Here is a 20,645-nt window from a genome sequence, read left to right on the forward strand (position 1 = left end):
TCGATAGACTCGATATCTTATTCAAATTGCGGGCTTCTGTTTATTCTGCTCGTTTTCGATTGTATTCGATTCTCCCGCAAATTTCTACACACAAATTTACACAATTATGTTAATTTTCGAACGGGTTCGTCCCAATTCTACTATCCATGTTCCATTTGTCGGAATTTTTTTCAACCGAAAAAATATGTTGGAAAAAAAATACATTCGCATCAGTTTATCATTGAGAATATCATCGTATGTGAATGGAGTGTTTTTCTTTTCTAAATGAAGCTAAACGGGATCTATCAATATTTTTATCAAATACACAGCAATGGAAACCTTCTTCCAATTACCGAAGATATTCGAGGAGGAGCAGCCTGTGAACTTCCGCCAATTTTTTTATTATTTGATATTATTCATACAAGAATTAGATTCGTAGAATATGACTGGGGCACGAATTAATGGAAATCATTCCTAGCTGAAGAAATAAAGTTTTATGATACTATTGAATATTTAACGTTCTCACACACTCTTGGTGGATTTTAAAAGTCCTATTGAATAATTACTTCGAAAATTGAATGATTTGATTAGAATATTAGATAAATTATAAACGTTTGTAATTTCTCAGAGTGTCATGACTCTTTTTTCTAAGCAATTGGATACTAATTAAGCTGTGAAATTTTGTGTCATTGATTCTGACGGTGACTTGGCTAGTTCATATGGATAGTGCGAGAGAAAATTCTTGAAACCAGCACATTGCCATTGAATGACAGTTAAACATTTTTTATTGAAAAATTAGAAAACTTTTTTCCTAACACCAACAACTATATCATTTGACAGACACAATAATAGAATCAGATATCAATTCCATTAAGCGGCTATTAGGAAATACGAGAACTGTTAAAAAGTTTCCGACCTCAACCTGAAGATGTCAGGTCCTATCTGTATAAATTGGGAAATATTTTTAATGAACACACTAAAATTTCGGTCATGTCGGACGCTTAGTTTCTGCTTAACAATCGTATAAGTAACACCTTGTGAAGATTTTTCTAAAAATTGAAAAAATTGAGTATGGAGCTGAATATTTGTTATTGAAAAACCAGCGAATCCAAAGAAAAAAGAATTGGACACTATGTATTGAGACTTTACACTATTATTTACAACCGTTAAAGTTTGGGCTGTATCAGCTTGTCTCACGACGAGTGTTCGGGACGACCAGCACTGCTACAACTAGCGATTTCATCGAAAAAGTTCATCGTCAGATCAAGTCTAGATAAATAGAAAAAGCTTTCGGAATATCAATAGTGATTGCCATAAACTAACTAAAGAATTAATGCACGCTTAAGGTATCCGCCTGTTGGGCTACGCGATTGTTCACTTTGCATCAAAAGCGCTTCCGAATGAACAGTTTGAGTGGAATGAGTCGAATGTTTGCGTCGATTCATAAATTTAGAAGAAGCCTGAATCCATTTCTACACTCTTGGAACGAAAAAACAGTCAAGAAAGTGTATTGCATGTGGCGAGCTTGCTTCGTAAAAGTCATGACGATCTTTTTTGTTTAAACTATGGGAATATGCTCATCGAATATCTTGAGGTAATAACGTTAGAGTATCACGGGTCATTGTTTGATAAGATAGAGTGAAAAATTGCAGAAAACTCTCGTATTTGCATAAGTGCTTTTCCATTAGGATAACGCACATCACATTGCGGTGATCGACTAAAATTTACGGTTGACCACCCACCGCATTCACCAGATTTGATCTGTTTATATAAGATTGTCAGTTAACAATGTGCGTAAGAATTTTCTCTGGTGTTTTAGGTTAGAATTCATTTGAAAACTTTGAATTATTTCAGTTGTGACAGATTGATCATACGGATATTTCTAAGCGAATAAATAATATTATTATTATTTTATTATCAAGCAAACTTTAAGAACAAAATATAACAAAAACTACTAGTATCAATTGACGATAATTGTTCTCCTATATTGGTCTAAATTGCATTCTAAGAGGTCAATCTCTTGGAACAATCGTCAGTAATATGCACAATACATGGCAAACATTTACTTAGACCAATATCTCGAACTATTACCTATGCTAATAGTTCATGAGCTGTACAGTGATAAGCAATCAATTCGCATTCAATTCACAATTATCTAACCAGTTGTGTAATTAATTATTTGATTTGATCGATATTTCCCAAAGTTAACAAATTCTTTATTTTTTTGAGTATTCTTTAGAAATTTTGGAAAATTGTTTCCATATGAAAATAAGTTTATCTATTTCCTCTATCAAATGTGACACTTTGAGTCACTCTTATAAGGAAATGTCACATTTTTTATAACCGTCATATATCAGTTATGAAAATTAGTTGTTTCAAAACTTTACGTAACTAGATTTAAAGAATAATTCATTAATTACTGTGAAAACTGACTACTTATTCATTATCTGAGCTGACAATTAACTCAATATTTAAATTCAATAGTATTTTTAGATTTATAAATATTGAAAACTACATTTTTAGAACACAGTTATTTCAAATGGGTCCATTTTCTGGACCCATTTGATCTCTTGAGCTTCTTGTCTAATGTTAATTTCATTTGAAGCTGTGATATCCGTGATATTCTTCTATTATTTTCTAATGAACTCTTACAAATTAGCCTTCGGCTACACTGTTGTATTTCCAATTCATTTTCACAATGTCCGCTCCTGAGTCTGTCAGGAGAGACGTTAACAAGCATTTGTACCAATGTCCTGTGTATCCTTTAACATTAGCTAGACTCAGAAACTTTTCCAATTTCTCAATATAATATCGCAGAAAAAAATCTGTCTCACATTTCTAATGTTTTTGGGAGGTCAATAAGATTGACACCAGCAACATTTTAAACAGTTACCACAAATTCGCGAATAACGAGTTTTTTTCTCTCTCTGGAATTGTCATTTTAGAAAAGAATATATCTCCTTCTCGTAAGAATGTCAGTACAGCTTTCTGCAAGTTCCTGCAATCCTTATTATCATCGCGATCCAAGGAACAGATTTATTTGATAATAAATTAAAAACATATTGTTAATTTAGTCCTGCTGTCGTAAATAGAAATATTTCGTCTTCAGCCTCTTTTATAAATCTTTCTTAATTCTCCTTTGTCAAAATCTCCGATTTTTTTTGATAATATCCTGCTGACTGTCTCTTCAGGGAAGCCAAAAATATTGTGTTCTTCTTGATATCATCATTTTTGTACACGGTGAGTTCAGATCACAACATTTAATATATAGTCCACAAAGTCGATGCCTTTAATGTATTTAAGTTTCCAAAATAAGCAAGTAGTACCTTTTCGTTGATGTTTACATCATTTTTCAAATTTTTGTAAGGCCAGGGGGTACCTACTTCTTGATTTTTTTTAGTACTAAACTACCCACTGCAGCATTTGCATACCCTCTTAATTCAAATGGAATGTCTGATTCGCTATCTGAAGACGTAATTACTTTTGACTTGTTTTGACTTATATGTTCATTGTAATTGAAGATCCTATTAAATATTATAAATAGATAAAACGTTGTACGTAAACACGTTATGAAAAGAGCGATATGGTTCATCTCGCATAATTTTCAAAACTCGCTGACGCTTGTGTTGGCAAATATTACGATTGTTGAACAATAACGCTCTTTTCAACAACAAGTTACGTAAATAACTATTTTCAAAAATTCTTCCCTTCCAATACGTCAATTGAATAAATTAAATTCATTCGCCTTCTGCCTGCACGAAAAGAGTCAGGAATATTTTGATTGCTGTTAAGTAAAAAATAAATTTATATTCAATGATGATTTGAGAATATTTTGACAGCAGAAATCGGAAACATATATTGAAAAGCTGTTCTGATTTATTATAAAATATTTTTTCGTGTTCCTAAAAAATTAAATTAAATCTACTCTACAAGTTGACTTGATCCCAAACATATGATATACATATGTAAATAGTCAAGCATGAGAAATTTGAAATAACCTCAAAATGATTTATTTGTGGAAAAAATACCAAATTTTCCGTGGCAATTATGTTGCTTATTTAAATGAATATTTGAGCAAAATTGAATTTAAGGAATAGGAAATATATTTTTTTCGAATTTTGAGTAAGTTTGAAAAGGATTTAAAGTGTTTAGGTACGTCAAAATTTAATTCCAAATAGTGTTTCGAGAATGTTGATTCAAGTAATAACCAAAAACGAGGCGAAGTGAAGAAAGGATGTTGAAAAAAATTCATTCACACATATTTTTCTTTGAAAAACATAACATGAAATATAAATAATAGAAATAAATTTTGAGTTTGTAGTAATATCTTGAAGTAGTGTATGAATATACATAACTATAGATGCAAAACAGAAATCTCAGAAGAGATCAATATAGACGTTCCTCAAAGAAAAATAGTAACATGGGTCTTGCTTATGACTATTATAACAATTCCACTATAATACGAGGCATATTTTTCAAGTAAGTACCGTTTTGGAATTAAAAAAAGAAGTGCAAAGATATCGCAATAATTTTAATTTTACATGAAAGCCTGTACCTTAATCTACTTTTCTACATAATTTCCGTGAATATTGAGGCACTTGTTATAACGTGGCCTGACTTGTTAACCACTGTATCACAACTGTTTTGACTTCGTTATCGTCTCGAAGACGCTGACCAGGTGTTTCTTCAAGTGCACGAACAAATGGTAATCGCTGGGCGCCAGATCAGGGCTGTAGGGAGGATGATCTAGAGTTTCCCATTGAAAAGATTTGAAGAGATCTTTGGTCCGATTAGCCACATGTGGACGGGCATTTTCATGCAGCAAAACGATACCTTTACTCAAATTGCCACGTTTTTTGTTCTGGATTTCACGACGCAGATTGTTCAATGTCTCACAATACGACGCTGCATTTATTGTTTCATTACGAGGCAATACTCCTTTTCTGTCCCAAAAAACTGTACACATGATTTTTCGGCAGAAATTGTTTGCTCAAATTTCACTTTTTTGGGTGATGATGAAGGTCGCCATTCCATGAATTATTGTTTCTTCTTCTTTACAGATTTCACGATGAATATCGATCGGTTTTACGCCTTTAGCACTAAGAAATCTTATAACAGCCCGTACTTCACAATCGGCGGGACTCACGATTGTCGTACAATCTAGGCAGAAAGAAAGGAGTTGTGCCATTGAAAACTTAAACAACAAAAACTTAAGCGGATCAACAACCATAATTTTCTCCATCAATATTTTTATTTCATTATATCAACTTTATCTTTCAATGAAAATTCCGTTAAATAAGTTTTTAATTTGAGACTGTTGTAAAAGCTTGGGTAGCAGTAACGTTTCATAAATCTATTGCTACCTTTGAGCTTTTGTTGTTAAGGAAAGGATATTTCCAAATGAAATAACGTTAATTATAATTTATATTTTTATTCACATTGAAAGCATTGAACTGACACCAAAAAAGCTTGGAGAATAATTGCAAAATTTAGTAGAAAAACTAACGATATGTACTGAATGTTTTTGGTTTTGTATTTCTCCTAATAATACAATCTTATCAATCCTCAGAACCATTTCTTCCGAAAAACAATATTTGTGCCATCTATGTTTTTTTAGGATATCCTTTATTCATCCTTCACTGAATATCTTTGTACGTAGAATGTACACTTCAAATAAAAGGCATAATCTAAATTTCTCTTACGTACCCAATTAAATTTAAAAGGGAGTAAAGGAAATTCCATCTTTTCCTCAAAACCATGTTCCGTTCTCAGCGATGAAGTTTCCTAGTTTATCAACTATAAGTAATAAGTTATTTGCCTAATCGCTAAGTAGTAGGAATAAGTAATTACATAACCGCTGCGGATGTTTCTTGTATGGAGTTTACTTCCGGGAGGTTGAAGCACTGTCTCATTTCATTTAAATGAAAATGCACCATAATAAGTTTCATAAAATACGCCGAAGTAAAGATTTTATCTAAGTGTTTGGATAATTTGCGGTTAAAGATTAAATAGCACTAAATATTATTACTGCATTTATTAGTCCAGTGAACAAAGGTAAAAATATTGTATCACCTCAATTAATTATATCAAGACGCATGGATTAACTTAAAAATCTACCCTATAGCAATATGTGAAAACTACCCCTTATTGTCAAAATTCATTGAAATATAAGTTAAAGCATTTAGAAAGTTGAGAAAACATTTTTAGAATTGAAATACCGGTTTGTTTCACCATGTGAATGCACACAAATACACACACACATATATATACAGGGTGTTCTGGGACTTGATGCAAAAAATTCGGAAGTGATTGATGACGTGGAAAAAAAACTTTTTTTCAAAAGAGCCCTTGTTTTTGAGTTATAGGCTCTCAAAGGTAGCGAAATCAGAACTTATAGTTAAGTATATTTTCTAAATTATATATTAAAACTTAATGAATTTTTAATAGACGATTACTTAAGTCTATATAGTGTTATGGACGCAATAAATAATTCTACACTACTAACTGAAGGCCAGAGGGGGATCATGTCCAATGGTTAATAATCCGTAACATTTACAAGGACAACAAATTTATGGTTTAGGAGATAGGAGTAGATTTTTATATATACGTAGATATACACTATGAAACATCGTGTTACTTACATAAGAAAAACATTGAAATGTAGAAAAATTTTGTTGATTAGCCTACAACTCATCTTATCTATGGTCTGGAAATATTTTGACGTTTAAGATCATCATAAAACCGTTTCAATTACACAATTTTCCAATAAAAGATCCAATGTAAACTTATAAATTGTAGTTATTACTCCCTTCATCGCCATTACTTCATTTCAATTCCAATAATAATTCCAGTAGATATTCAGATTTGAAATTAGGTCACTTTCAAAATATCAATCACGTAATGTATGCATGAAGTTACAATAGCTATTAATGCAATGTAACAGTGTGTTGATAATACGAATACGGTTTTCATCGAACAAATATGGATTCTAGGTTAAATCTTTGTCATTCTTATGGAATAGTTTGCAGGACTGCAGTAATTTTATATTTCAAGAATTATTTCAACAATACCTACACATTATTACCTGGAAATAACAGGTATTACTCAAAAATTTATGATACAATGGTTATAACAATTTCTGTTCAACCTATAAGTGACATGTATGGTTGTATGGAATGTTGAAAAAGTGTCTTTTCAAATAGAATTGAAACTACTGTTGAACATACAAGTTTTGTTTATGAAATTCATGTTGAGATTTGTTTTGTGATAAGTTCAAACATTTTTTCTTGATTATTTTCATCCGGAACAATATTTGAATGTAGTGATATCTCGAATTGGCATTGTAAATATAACAATTCGCTTCAAAATTTCATTTATTAGTTTATCTTTGCACTACACAAAGATAAATTTTTTATTTGGTCGTTAGGACATTTCATAATCGTATAGGGCTTGATAAAATATGTTCGAATTCAGATAAATGTGTGTAGAGTAATCAGTGGTATCGTTTGTTCAAAGCTATTTGAAAAGAATTGGAGAACACAGTAAAAAAATATGTTTTTGTAGTAACGATTTATTTTCTTCATTTGAAAATTTAGTTTGTTGATAAGTCTCCAATATACCATATTCAAAAATGTGATCGAAGGGCTGACTAATTAACGATAAACTGGGCTACTAAGTAAATTTTGATCAGTGTAGAAATATCCCAGCAGCGGGTCTACTAAAGCCTGTAAATGGTCTATAAGGGAAAAAGGCTGGGAACTTGTGGTCAATAGTTAGTAGCAGATGATAAATCATTTTTCAATTGTGTATTGTCTTTGGAAACCACGAAATTTAGGACGTTTTGTCCATCTTGTGTTTATAGACGATTTAATAAGGCTTTTTGTAATGCCACAAAAAGTTTCTTAACCAATCATGGATCTTGCTGATTTTTATCCGTTTGAAATGCGCATTTCGTGACTTTACAACAAGGCTATGGTAATTCTGTTGGATAGACATGTGCGATATTCAGGATGTAGTAAGATGGGCAAGGAGCCGCAGAAGAGAATGGAGAGACCATGTTGACAGAATGCCAAATGAACGGTTAGCAAAAATTGCAAAGAAAAAGACACAACTCGACCTCCTGGACGACCACCTAAAACGTGGTATGAAACGTGGTCCTCAGCATCCCAACTACTCCTGGCTTTTACGAACTCAATATAACTCTTTATGCAATATATGCTTTTAGTTTAATTTTAGATTGTTTCGAATAATTTCAATGATTGAATTCTAGATCTTTGTTGTTCATTATTAACTCGGTAACTTCTTACGATATAACTGTTTCAGTCCAATCACCAATAATCGGACACCCTGTGTAATTGGCAGAACTGCATTTGTGAATGTAAATTCGTATGAAATTGAAATGATAAAAGCGAGGGAACAATGGTTGTTTTGTGAACGTACCAAATTCCAAAGTACTTTATTTAATTTTACCAATTTATTTTTTATGCTCTTTCATTCCGTTGAAATTTCCACAATTTACCCACGCACTACATTCAAAATTCGCGTCATCTCGTTTTTATTCAGCAATTAATTTATAATGCTTCCAGTAGAGCTGTTAAAAGAGTTAAAAGCAGACTCGTTCTCGTCGTCCACATATTTCAACACAATCGAAATAATATTAAGCTGCAAAATTATTGCAATGGGTAAAATGGAAGAACATTTTTCAGGGATCGTCAAATATATCTACGTCGAATGCCGATTAGAGCTTCATTTATATTTCATTCAACATCACATTCTCTTATAAGCTTGAAATACGAAACTAGAATCTATAAACGGAGTCTAATTCCATGTTTCGTTCTCTGACACGTTTAAAAATAAAACGTTAAGTGAAAAATGTAACACTGGTAGAGATATCGAATATGCTTCGAGCTGTATTCATATCACTAGAAAGGAAATCCTCGCCTTAGTCAAAGAGACGAGGAGAATCGAGGATATGAGGAGAAAGTGGGAAGGGGATATTTTTAATATTCCTTATATGCTAAAGGCCGATCGGATCGACTCATGCTACAGGCGTATAAATAACTCTAGATAGATATTCTACAAATAGCGATCTACAATTGTAAATTTCGCTACAATTGAGGTCAGTAGAAATATAGCTCTCAACTTAATATCAATATTTATTGCTTTGCAATATCTGTAGGCTTTTACGGTGCTGGTTTTGTTCCAAAAACAAATAACACAGTAATGAAGAATTAAACATTATCAGATTTTCATATTGTAATGTTTATTCTAAACTGTTTTGACCTCAAGATAATGCCGTAATGAAAAAAACTGATTATATCATGTCACCCAGTAAATATATTTTCACAAACGAGTTTTCCCTTAATCATTTATTTATTTTGTGCAATGTTTGGATATCACATTATGTCAAGGTGACATAAGTAGACGATAAATATTCGATGAAAAATTATATGTTTTAGGAAAAAATTGCCTTCAATTTATTTCTTGGAATAACTTGGAAGATTTTATAATGTTTAAAATTTTCATATGTCATTTCAATTTTTGTCAAATTTCAATTTAGTTATGGCGTGTAAGCTAGATATCCGAAAAAATATATACAGTTTAGTTGAACCGTTGTCCAAAACTGACATTGTGAATTTAGAGAGCAGAACATTGTACTTTTGACCATTTATGAAACAATAAAAGAATGTGAAAAAGGAATAATATGTTGAATTCTTCCATAAAGTAGGCGACCTGAAGCTTTGATTATTGCCCAATCAAATAGATTAGTGGAATAGGCAGAAGGCAAATTAGAAACATCAACTCGAAGGTTGTCTCGTCGATTTCGGGCTCCCACACATGACCATCAGTCAAGAACAATAAAGGAAGGGAGTTAAACATCAGAAAAAGGAGAAATGTCTGAAGATCATTTACTTAGAATTCCGATATGCTGTTCTGCATCAACAAGATCATGGTCACATTCAGAAATTACAAACAATGATGGATTTTATATGGATAAGATAAAAAAATTTTCATCCAAGAAGAAATTGAAGATAAAGTTGTGGTCTGATGTGCCATATCTGAAGCACTTTCTTATGTCAGGCATATCAGGGGATAGCCGTTGGATACACATATTTATATAGGGAGATGTCTTCTAAAATTGGCTGATTTGATTGATAGACTTGATAGATTGAATAAATGAATTGTTAACATTATTGCGTTGTTTCCAAATTGCACTACAAATTGTTTCCGAAAACTTTTGTTATATAGGTTGATATGTCAGAAGCTACATAACATACCATGCAAATGAGAAAACAAAAGTTACAGACAGTCCAAAAGGGAATTCAAGAAATACCGTCAATTTTTTAATTAAAACCGACAATCGTGCATTACAGGAAAATCAAACTTAAACTAAATGTGTTAAATACTGGATATATTTGATCATACTAAGATAAATGCCAAGGGAATAGTGCAGTTTCTAATTGAAGAAAAATGTCTCAATCGGAACGCGCTAGACGTGGAACGTCTAAAAGGTGATAAATTCTCAATAAGATCACATGATGGTTTCAAGAAGATTTGAGCTACGTCTCTATCACTTGACAAGCATTCAAGAATTACCTAATTTATATTATTCTGAACAGATAAGAATTTGAGAATGCTAAGAATCAACTAACACTGGTAAACTTTTGAGTATTTGGACGCGTATTTTGAATGAAATAATTTGATAGAACCAGTATGCCTTCTAAATAATGCAAATAATTGCAATTCTCATAAAATTATTTACCAGATCACTGGAGAAAGGTCAATTTATGAATAGAGCAAAATGTGTGGAAGCTTTAGCACATTTTATTTCTATAATTATGGTCTATACCCTGAACATTGAATTGGGAGGGTTCCTGATGCATCTTTTTGTTGGGCAGCCAGAAGTTTAGATCTTCACCATATTGACTTTTGCCTCTCGGGTTTTATGAAAGAGAACGTTGAAATAATCGACGATAAATAATTGTGGAATCGTATCATGGAAAGTTCAAAACGAGTTCGTCAGAAGGCACTGTATATTCATGAAAATGGAGAAATTTTTTTACATTCATTATAGTAAATATTACACTTTTATATATATTTTTTCACCTGCAAACAATATGAAAACTCATTTATAATTGAAGGATAATGGAACAGGGGTTAATTTTCATAGAACTGGCTTTTTGGAGTAGTACTAAGAGGCAAAAGAAATCAAAAATAATGCATGAAACTAATGATGTCATGATAATCATTTAATTATGGAGTATAAAAGAGTTTTTAGGGGTTAAAAGCAACCCACAAATTTTTATGAGCTCTACAGATTCTCCGGTTTAATATAAAAAAATACTCTTGCGATAGTAAAGATATGAATAGACTTTTATTATTAAGTATTACGCAGTTCACTAAATATTTGTAAGGACAAATTTTTATTCCATACAGTTTTTTGCATTTGCTTCAAAGTGAATTATGCTCATCCGAGTTCTTTTGAATCAAGATTATATGGTTCGAATAGTGTTAGTCATGAACAAAAAATAATTATAAAAAAACGTTTGGACTGAAAAGTTTTTAGAATAGTGCGGGAAGTGAACATGGAATCATCATCATCACCATTTAGCGGCCTGTCTCGTTCACTGCTTCATTTGAACTTCTTTCAACTTCAACCATTTTACTAGGTCTTGGACTTCTTATATCCAGTCGGAAGATATACTTTTAGCATCGTCCATCCATTGCGTTGGTGGTCTTCCCTTGGTCCTGTTTGTTTCATCCCTGGGACGCCATTCTAGTATTCTTTTCGTTGATCATTTGTAAGTTCTTCATATCATAATTTTGGAAAATACAATATTTTCATTATGCATAATACTTTTCTGAATTATTACAATCGTATTATGTATTTTGGAGGAATATGCTGCAAATTTGAAGAGAACGAATAAAAAGTAATGAAAAGTCACTGGATATTTCCCAGTAGCTCAATTTTTGGAACCCTAGTGATATTCATACTGAACACACTATTCACGCTTCGCACGGTTTTATAACCAAGTTGTCGTCTTCATAGACTAAAGGTAAACAGTTCACATTCAGTCTTTGAAGATTGAAGATACTGAACTATCTGAAAGCCAGGGACGGGTCATGCCCATTAGTTAACAATCCTTAACTTTACAGGGACAACTTGTGCGATCTAATGATATCAAAAATGAATTTTTAAATAGATTTTTCAACAAACAAATTTTGTGTAAATCGATAAAATTTATGATTTAGGATATATGTAGATTTTTAGATCGTTGTCTATGCCAAGGAAATCGTTCGCCATAAAGAGAAATTCTGAAGAGAATAATCATAAATTGTCATTATTTATTGAAAATACTTACACCCTGTATAGCTTATCAACCAATTTATATATCATAGTACATCATAAATAAAGCTGATTATAAAATTATCACAAGCTCCCATTATTATAGAAAAATTCATATTAAAAATTGAATTATTTACTTACATCTGACTATCAATTTCACAGGATTACTAACCCCCTTTCCTTCAAGGTTGGTTGCCATACAGGTATAATTTCCAGCAGTGGATCTGGTAACTTTTTGTAGAACTAGACTTTGGTCAGTCATTATTACACCTGCTCCGTTATTTTGGAATATTTCCACTCCCTGCAAAAATGAAAATCGATTAAAACAACTGTTCATGTAAGATGGAAGATGATACTTACATTGTGATACCAAGTCAATTTATGTGATTTCGGATTTGATTGTACCAGACATTCGAAATAAACGTCATCCCCTTCTTTGATATCCTCAGGGTTCAATGTGGTTCCCATTCTCAAGGTTACAATCGGTACATCTGGAACGTAAAATGTCTTAATGTTTGAAATAACAGTGAATTGGCCCTGTAGGAAAATGTTATGTAAGCGTAACAATTGCAAATTATATGCCAACAAAATTTACGAATGTGCTTATTTAATTGTCAGAAAAACTTTTTGATATTCTTTAAGATCGTGTCTAATTTTCTCCTCGAATGAAAAAAGTGAGCAATAATGGAATGATTCATACGTAATTCGTTTTGTCTTATTCCTGGTTATGTTTTATGTTTCCACTAAAAGATAATTTCATTGTATATACCAAAAGGATTATATTCTGAAACTGCCATTATTCCTTCTCAAACACCACTGAGTCTAATTCAATTGTTAGAAAATTTATATCCCAATGAGAAGCATTGTCCTCACTCTTGCTAATGAAGCCAATCTAATAATATTAAGATGTTATTTCGTATTTAACTATACCATTACCGAATTGTATTTTGAGAAAGAAACATTAGCTGAAGCTATAAGATTTGATAGTCATTGTTGATGGCGCCTCCGAAGCCAATTATCTCATAAAAGATTTTATGATAGCTGTGGTGTGAGTATTTGAAATTAATTCCTTTTAGTGTGTTGCTATTTCATCTGCCGTTAATGGAGGGAGGAATTTTGCAAGGAAACGTTTACAACGCGCAATGTTTTATATCGGGTTATGCATTATTTGTGGTTTAGTTTCTTCATCGTGGTCAATTTTGTCAACTTTTCTAAATAGTGGGTTAACGATCCACTAATAATGAGGATATCAGATGCACGGGAAACAACTGCTAGAGACCATTGATGATTCATTAAACAATCCACTGGATATAATCGATAACATAATTAATTCCATAATCACGGTATTTCAGTAATACTGCTTTGAGTAGACTACTTATTTTCTTATGGATCTGATCAAAGCTTTCGACCTGAAAGAATATTAACATGTAGTTAACTTATTATATGACAGAAATTTTCCTTTGAACCTCGTGCGGTTTATTGTAGGTAATATTTATCACAATAACACAATAAAAGCTGTAATTGATGATTGATATCTTTGTGCGTTTTGTATGATTTTTTTTTAGCAAAATAATCCACGTGATTTTTAAAACTTTCTGCTGTGTGGTAATCCTTTTTTCCAGTTAAGAAATATTAACAGGTTCTTTATTTGTAAAACTTCTTTGAAATATCCTAAGGAAACAGTTAAAGGGCGACGGTCATTCGTTGAAACCAAGTCCTACAAATCGATCTTCTTGGAAACATATTATTTAGATATTGCCTCGCAATATTGATATTGGACTTCCACCTTGCTGCTACCAAATGTTATTGTCTTAAAGAAGATTGTGATACATATCAACGAATGTTTGAAAACACTAAAAAGCATTCGACTACTATTTGAGTGTGAATAGTATTATATCTCATCAAAACTTGAGTTGAAATTTAAATAATTATTTTATCCAATTACGCTATTAAATGTGATACTCCTTGACATTAGGAAACATCACATTTTTCATAACCTTCATATATTATTTATGTAAAACATCATTAAAGACACAGTGATTTAAAGTAAGTTCATTTTCTGGGTGAATATTTTCTTGAATGTTATATCTATATGTATGCCAGGGACTTTACCAAAAATTTTTTCTGAAATTCTTTTTACATTTTCTAATTTTCTAGCCTTCGGCTACACCATTCGATTTCTAACCTCTATGTTGCTTTATTTTCAGAATCTCTTGAGTCTACCAAGAGAGATGCTGAAAAACGTCTGAAAACAATGTCCTGTATATCCTTCAACGTGAGATAGACCCAGGTAGTGAGCAATTTTTGATGGTAATTTTCCAATAGTATTTTTGCACATTAGTTGTATGCGACATTTTCCATTATAATACACATGCACAAAAAATCTGTCGGGCTTTACAGCAGGAGGTCTAGTATTTCTATATTTTTTGGGAAGGTCAACAAAACTGATGCGTCTTCAGCGTCTTTTATAAATCTTTCTACATTTTCTTTCATCAAAATATCCTGCTAACCGTCCCGCGTAATTTGCAAAACTCGCTGGCGCTTGTTTTGGCAAATATTACTCTTGTTGAACAATATCGCTCTCTTAATAAATAGTTACGTAAATAACTATTACTCCATCAGTTCCGTTGAACTTTTCCATCATGAGATTTCAGTTAGGATAAATTCAACTTATCAAGTACAAAGTAGATAATCTAAAGATGGAATGAGATATGGTTTCATAAATACATACTTAAATCTAGAAAAGGAATTTCACCAGCTGATGGAGCTCGTCGGAAAGCCAAAACCTAGTTTTCGGTCAATAAGGTCATAGGAACAGTGTTTTTAGATTCAAAAGGTGAAATATTTAGTTAGAAGGAAGGCAAAACTAGCCAATAATGATTTGATGACACGTTTTAATCACCAATTTGTTGAAGAAAAGTTTTGCTCAAGCACGACGTTATTTTTGCAAAAAAATAAATGGACTTGCGTTAGTTACGATTTTATATCTAACCTAATTTGGCTCTCTTCGATTACTTTCTGTTCTCAAACATGAAAAAAGCTTTTTTGGAAGTAATTTCAGACTAACGAAGTTGTTTCAATATATTTTCTGTTTCTTTGAAACATTTGGTAACTAGCTGTAGCTGTATCTAGAGCTGAAATGTTGTGAAATAAAAGTTATTATTTTGCCAATGACATTGCCCTTCAAATAAAAGCATGGATTTTGATTCGTAGGACGTAGTTGAAAGGAGACATTTAATTTTATAGTAAAGTAAGAAGACAGGTCAAAGACAGTAAAGGCAATCAAAACCTCTCCTTTAAAGTTATAAAGAAGGTAATAAAGTATAGAGCGGAGGGGAGGATGCCGTGAGAATGGTATAGTAGTGTAGTAGAGTATAGAACTAGAAAACAACGGAAACGAAAAACTTATAAGAGCAGTAGATGTTGATCAAGCAGTACAGAAGCTGGAAAGAGGTAAAGCAGTGACTGCAATAGTTATAGATGCAAAACATTTTAGCTCTGTGTCAAAAATCACGAAAGCACTTAGAAAGTAGACTGAGAATTATGATAAATAACAAATTGAAGTAGTCGAATAGCAGCTTCAGAGAAATAATACCGTTATATTGGTTTTTTCGACATTTAAAAAATATTTGTCAGTGGTCGAAAGAATGAAATATGGAGAAGTTCATAACAAAGAGGAGTTGAAAAGCAACATCGAATGTTTTTATGGAACAACTAGCAAATAGGTGAGTAAAAGTAATGACCACATCGAGAGTTTCACGACAAAATAAATTTTAAGACTAAAGTACTGACACCGGTGGTATTTACAATGGAAATGGATATTGTATTGGAAGTGAAAACAAAAACGGAAAGTTATACAAATAGGATAGAGAAATATTAGAATAGTTGGAGTTGAGTTTGTTTAGCAGGGAAGCAGGGATTAGAATAAAGAATATGAATACCAATAATGTAGAGGAAGAAATAATGGTAGTGGAAAAAAAACAAAATAAAAATAGATGAGATACAAGAGAAGAGTTTCGAATATTCTGATATAGACATAAAGAAGCTGTGGTGAATGTTTTATGTCAACAAAATAATAATAAAAACGTGTATGAATAAATATTTAGACCAGCCTTATACATTGTCGTGAAAGCTGGGTACCTACTTGGAAATTCACTCAAAAGCGAAATTCAAGTAGCAGAAATGAAGTACTCAGCCAGTGTATAAGGAATATCGAATAAGAAACGAAACCATTGAAGAATACTTGAATATAGAACCCGTAATTAAACCAATCGCCAGAATTTCAAAACAAAGAAAAATAGCGTGGACAGGAAAGAGAAACAGAAAATTTGTGTATGAATAAAAAGAATAAAAAGACCCATGATATTTAAATGTGTCATTTCGCCAACTGTTGCGTCAATAGAGACAGACACAGGTGTGTAACGATCGGTATATTATGCACATGAACGTTGGATGCTGTTGTTATTGGTACGGTTGTTAATCATTTTAAATAAATAGTATCGGAGTCTCTCATATAGATACTCCTATCAGTCAAATTCACACATAAACACAATATCGACATTTTGAAATTGCAGATGAAAGGAAAATAAATGTTCGTATAATGAAAACATTGGTTGTGTTGATTTAAATCGTAATAGGATCCCAGGTACGGATTATGAAGATTGAAAAGGGAAGAAAATATCATTATAAAAATATTTCTCATTAGTATTACGAATGTAATGAGTTATTTTATTTATTATTTTCAATTCACAGTTTCCGTAGATAATTGACACTTTGCAGGAAGTAAAAACGAAAGATACAAAACATATTTGATTTACAACTTTAAACAGTCAATTTAGACATCGAAAAAGTTGCACTAAACCGAAAATTGATGAGATTGTTTAAGACACCATCATAAATGAAGACTCTCATCAATATGACACACGAAAAGAAAAGGTTTTTTCGCGACAAAAATTGCAGATCTGATAATTATTCATAATTCTAGATACTTTTTTCTTTGGAGCGACCAATTCTGAAACATAGGAGCTGTTATTGGCCTTATATATTTAAATACATCATTCAAACAGTAATACAAATGAAAATACTATTCTATCTATCAGAAAAGCTCAGAACAATCTGAGAATTTTTATTTTTCAACATGTCTTCTTAAGGCCATTGGTGTTTTAACATTCTTAACCCTTTCAAATATTAGCTACCATTTTTCTCCTCAAAATATTTATGAAAATAACTGCAAGTGAAACTTGAAGGCTAGGAAACAGAAAAATGACGTTGGGAACTAGATCTGCTGAATACGGTGGTCAACTAATTTGCAGTGCAACTCGTTAATTTTAGCCATGGCACACGTTATGATGAGGAATAAGGGTTTTCTTTTTAATAAAAAGCAGTCGTTTTTGAAATTTCTCTTTTCACCTTATCAATCCATGATCCATAACACTCTACTATTATTGTTTTACTTTTTTGGAAATAGTCGCTAAACACAAAAAACGTTGATAACCGTTTTTCGGTCGCTGAAACCTGAATGTTTTTTTTATTCAGGATTATAGTGGTGGCTCCACACTACACCCACAATTATAAATCGAGGCAAAAAATTTGATTTTATTCAAATGGCGTTATTGAATCCTAGAGTCTGTAGTCTTAGTTGAACAAATGGGGCACCCATCGCGTATATACTTTACACATGCATAAAATTCTTCGGTTAATTATGGCAAATGTGTTCGTTTGATATGCCGATAACATTTTCTATCTTCCAATCTTAATCCAATGATCATCCAGTATCATTAGTGAATTTTTTCTATGATATTACTGCACAACAAATAGTTGATGACAACTCCATACTAAACTTTCCAATTTTTGATAAAAAATGTTTTCAACGACTCACTTAAATGATTGTCAAACAAAAATTAACCATCCAAATCTCTTGAAATTTTAGTCAGAATTTCTCAATGCATACGCAAATATATTTCTCAATATATCAAGCGTTGAAATTTTCAGGTTTGAGTCAGATTTTCCGGAAAACCTTCGTATATTCGTCGAAAAATTTACTTTCTATTGTGTGGAATTTATTTCCACATCCCAGAAGATTAATTTAATGCTAGAAGAAATTATCACGATTAGAATTCGGTTCTTTCTCTCTAAGTTTTGAGCTTCTAAAAAAACTACGAACTTAGTTAAGTTTCGATCTGCATGTTTCGTTGAAAATACTCGAAATAAGAAAAGTGCGATGAGCTTGTCTACTCATTAACATTTTCACTGGTATATTAACAAGTTTAAATATGATTTGAGTATCAGCGAGATAAAAAAACTGGAAGGGAGTTGGTCGAAAATTCATTAGAAAACTGCTGCACACAACGTTTTACAGCTGTAAGAAGGGATGTAGTTCTAATTTGAGCAGGTAAGAAGTTGTTTTTTCTTTAGCATGTACAAAGAACCATCCTGATCGTCCTCCAATGTTCACAATCACAAACAGTTAAGGATTCGTTTAATACCAACGAAAATACATGGGATATATCACCGTTGAGGTAATTCACTAACCTAACCAATATGGAGTAAAAGAACAAGGAAAAGATGGAGAACGAGAAGAAGAGGGAGGATTATGAATCATACTCTCTCTTTAATATACATCGCATTCATAATTTTCAACCCTTACCAATATCTTATTATTATTCAATAGTCTGGAATTGAGCACGTGAAATACGTGAAGTAGATCTACCAGGAAAACCACTTTAAAATATAACCACTTCAAAGGTGTGCATATAAAGATTGTTAAATTTCAAAAAAGGTGGCTCGAGTGAATATTTTTTCAGGTATCGGATTGATAAAATTTTCATATATTTTGTTTATAATAGAATTGTGAAGAGACGCACTAATTTTGAGCTAGGTGTGACTTTTTGTACCTGCATCCCTATTTTTGCTCTAATTCGACTCGATATTCTTAAGTAGTATATTGATAAAATAAAATTTTTATATGATATGTTTAAAAATGAATACTTTTTTTCCTATTTTATTTGGAAAAATCATTTTAGATTCGTTTGTAACTCTTTTAGAAAATCTTAAACTGCTTCTTCCTAATCAAGGATGCCATAAGAAATACAACTTTCTTGAACTGTCTTGTGTACCATGTCCAGCTATTGAATAGACAATATTCGTGTTACATATTTAATGTTGAACAGTGGAGACCCCAGATAATTCATAACTATGGTGATAAGAACATCCCACAGTAGATGTTCCTGTATCAGAACACTTAAATATTTATTATGAAGTTCATACATTCAATGAGTTCGATAGCGGCAATGTAGTCATAATGCACGTGGAAGGATTTTTTCATAATTACAAATTAAACATGATATTTTCCTTAATTCATTAATCCTTAATCGACCCATTTCGGAATTCGATCTGATAGTTCAACTCAATTTGATAATTTAATTTTTAAAACTAACGATCTTTCTAGTAGTTTCTCAAGTAAAACTATCGCCAACGCTAGGGTGTAAACTACTCTGTTTTACACAAAATATTGAGCTATTAAGCTAACTTAGCTTTCTCCTTCTTAAATTTTCTTGTTTAGTTAATGTTGTACAGGAAATGAATGACGTCTATATTCATATGATCTAAAAGCAGTTATTCATGCTTTTGGTCTTGGCTATCAACAAAAAGTATACATTACCAGGTACTAATAGAATGGTGGTCACTATGTCTAGTGTTCCAAGGGACATTTATTATATTTCTTGGTAGTTTGCTCTGGAATCTATCTATTCTTTTGTTCCATTCCAATTTGACTGCTACCTTTCTTTTTTTCTATGATGTGATAAATAGGTATTTAGCTGTGATGACATAAGGCACCTCAACTTGTATACCCTCGTGACATTTTTGTAACAGAAGTACAAAATTCATACGGACTTTTTTTCGCTTTCACTCTTGGTACCATTAAGGTTTCATACCGTACTACCGAAATAATCAACTTTAATTATATTATTATATAGAATTAAACGATTTTACACAGGAATAGCGTTACTATTATATTATAGAAAGTTTATTTCAATAGTTCGTTGTCCGTTGCAAGTTGGTACATGCTAAAAGAATATAAAAATATAGTTTGTTGGACTAAATTTATATTTTTTTTTTGTATTTGTATTTTAGAAAGGTTTGTGCCATTCATGTAACATTAATAATCGAGAATAAAAAATATGTTATAGTTAATACAAAATTACTTTTCTTAAAATGTCTTCACGGCGTTACCAACTTCGTGAGAATGGAATTATTGACTTTTTTCTTACTGGTGAATTTAGAATGGATTTTGATGACGATGAGATGATAATTCCGACTT

The 20,645-nt window shown here is 31.8% G+C and overlaps 1 protein-coding gene across 1 annotated transcript in view; it reads right to left on the minus strand.

Annotated features, from left to right (window-relative positions):
• Positions 1–20,645, minus strand: part of LOC130891370 (nephrin) — a 526,229-nt gene that overhangs the window by 73,137 nt on the left and 432,447 nt on the right. The window contains exons 8-9 of the mRNA XM_057796033.1: positions 12,686–12,816; positions 12,467–12,626 (exon numbers count right to left, since the gene is read on the minus strand). Of these exons, the coding sequence (XP_057652016.1) occupies positions 12,467–12,626; positions 12,686–12,816 (291 nt within the window). The remainder of the gene's footprint in view (positions 1–12,466; positions 12,627–12,685; positions 12,817–20,645) is intronic.

The sequence above is a fragment of the Diorhabda carinulata genome, chromosome 3 (genome assembly GCF_026250575.1).
Source record: "Diorhabda carinulata isolate Delta chromosome 3, icDioCari1.1, whole genome shotgun sequence".
NCBI classification, from domain to species: domain Eukaryota; kingdom Metazoa; phylum Arthropoda; class Insecta; order Coleoptera; family Chrysomelidae; genus Diorhabda; species Diorhabda carinulata.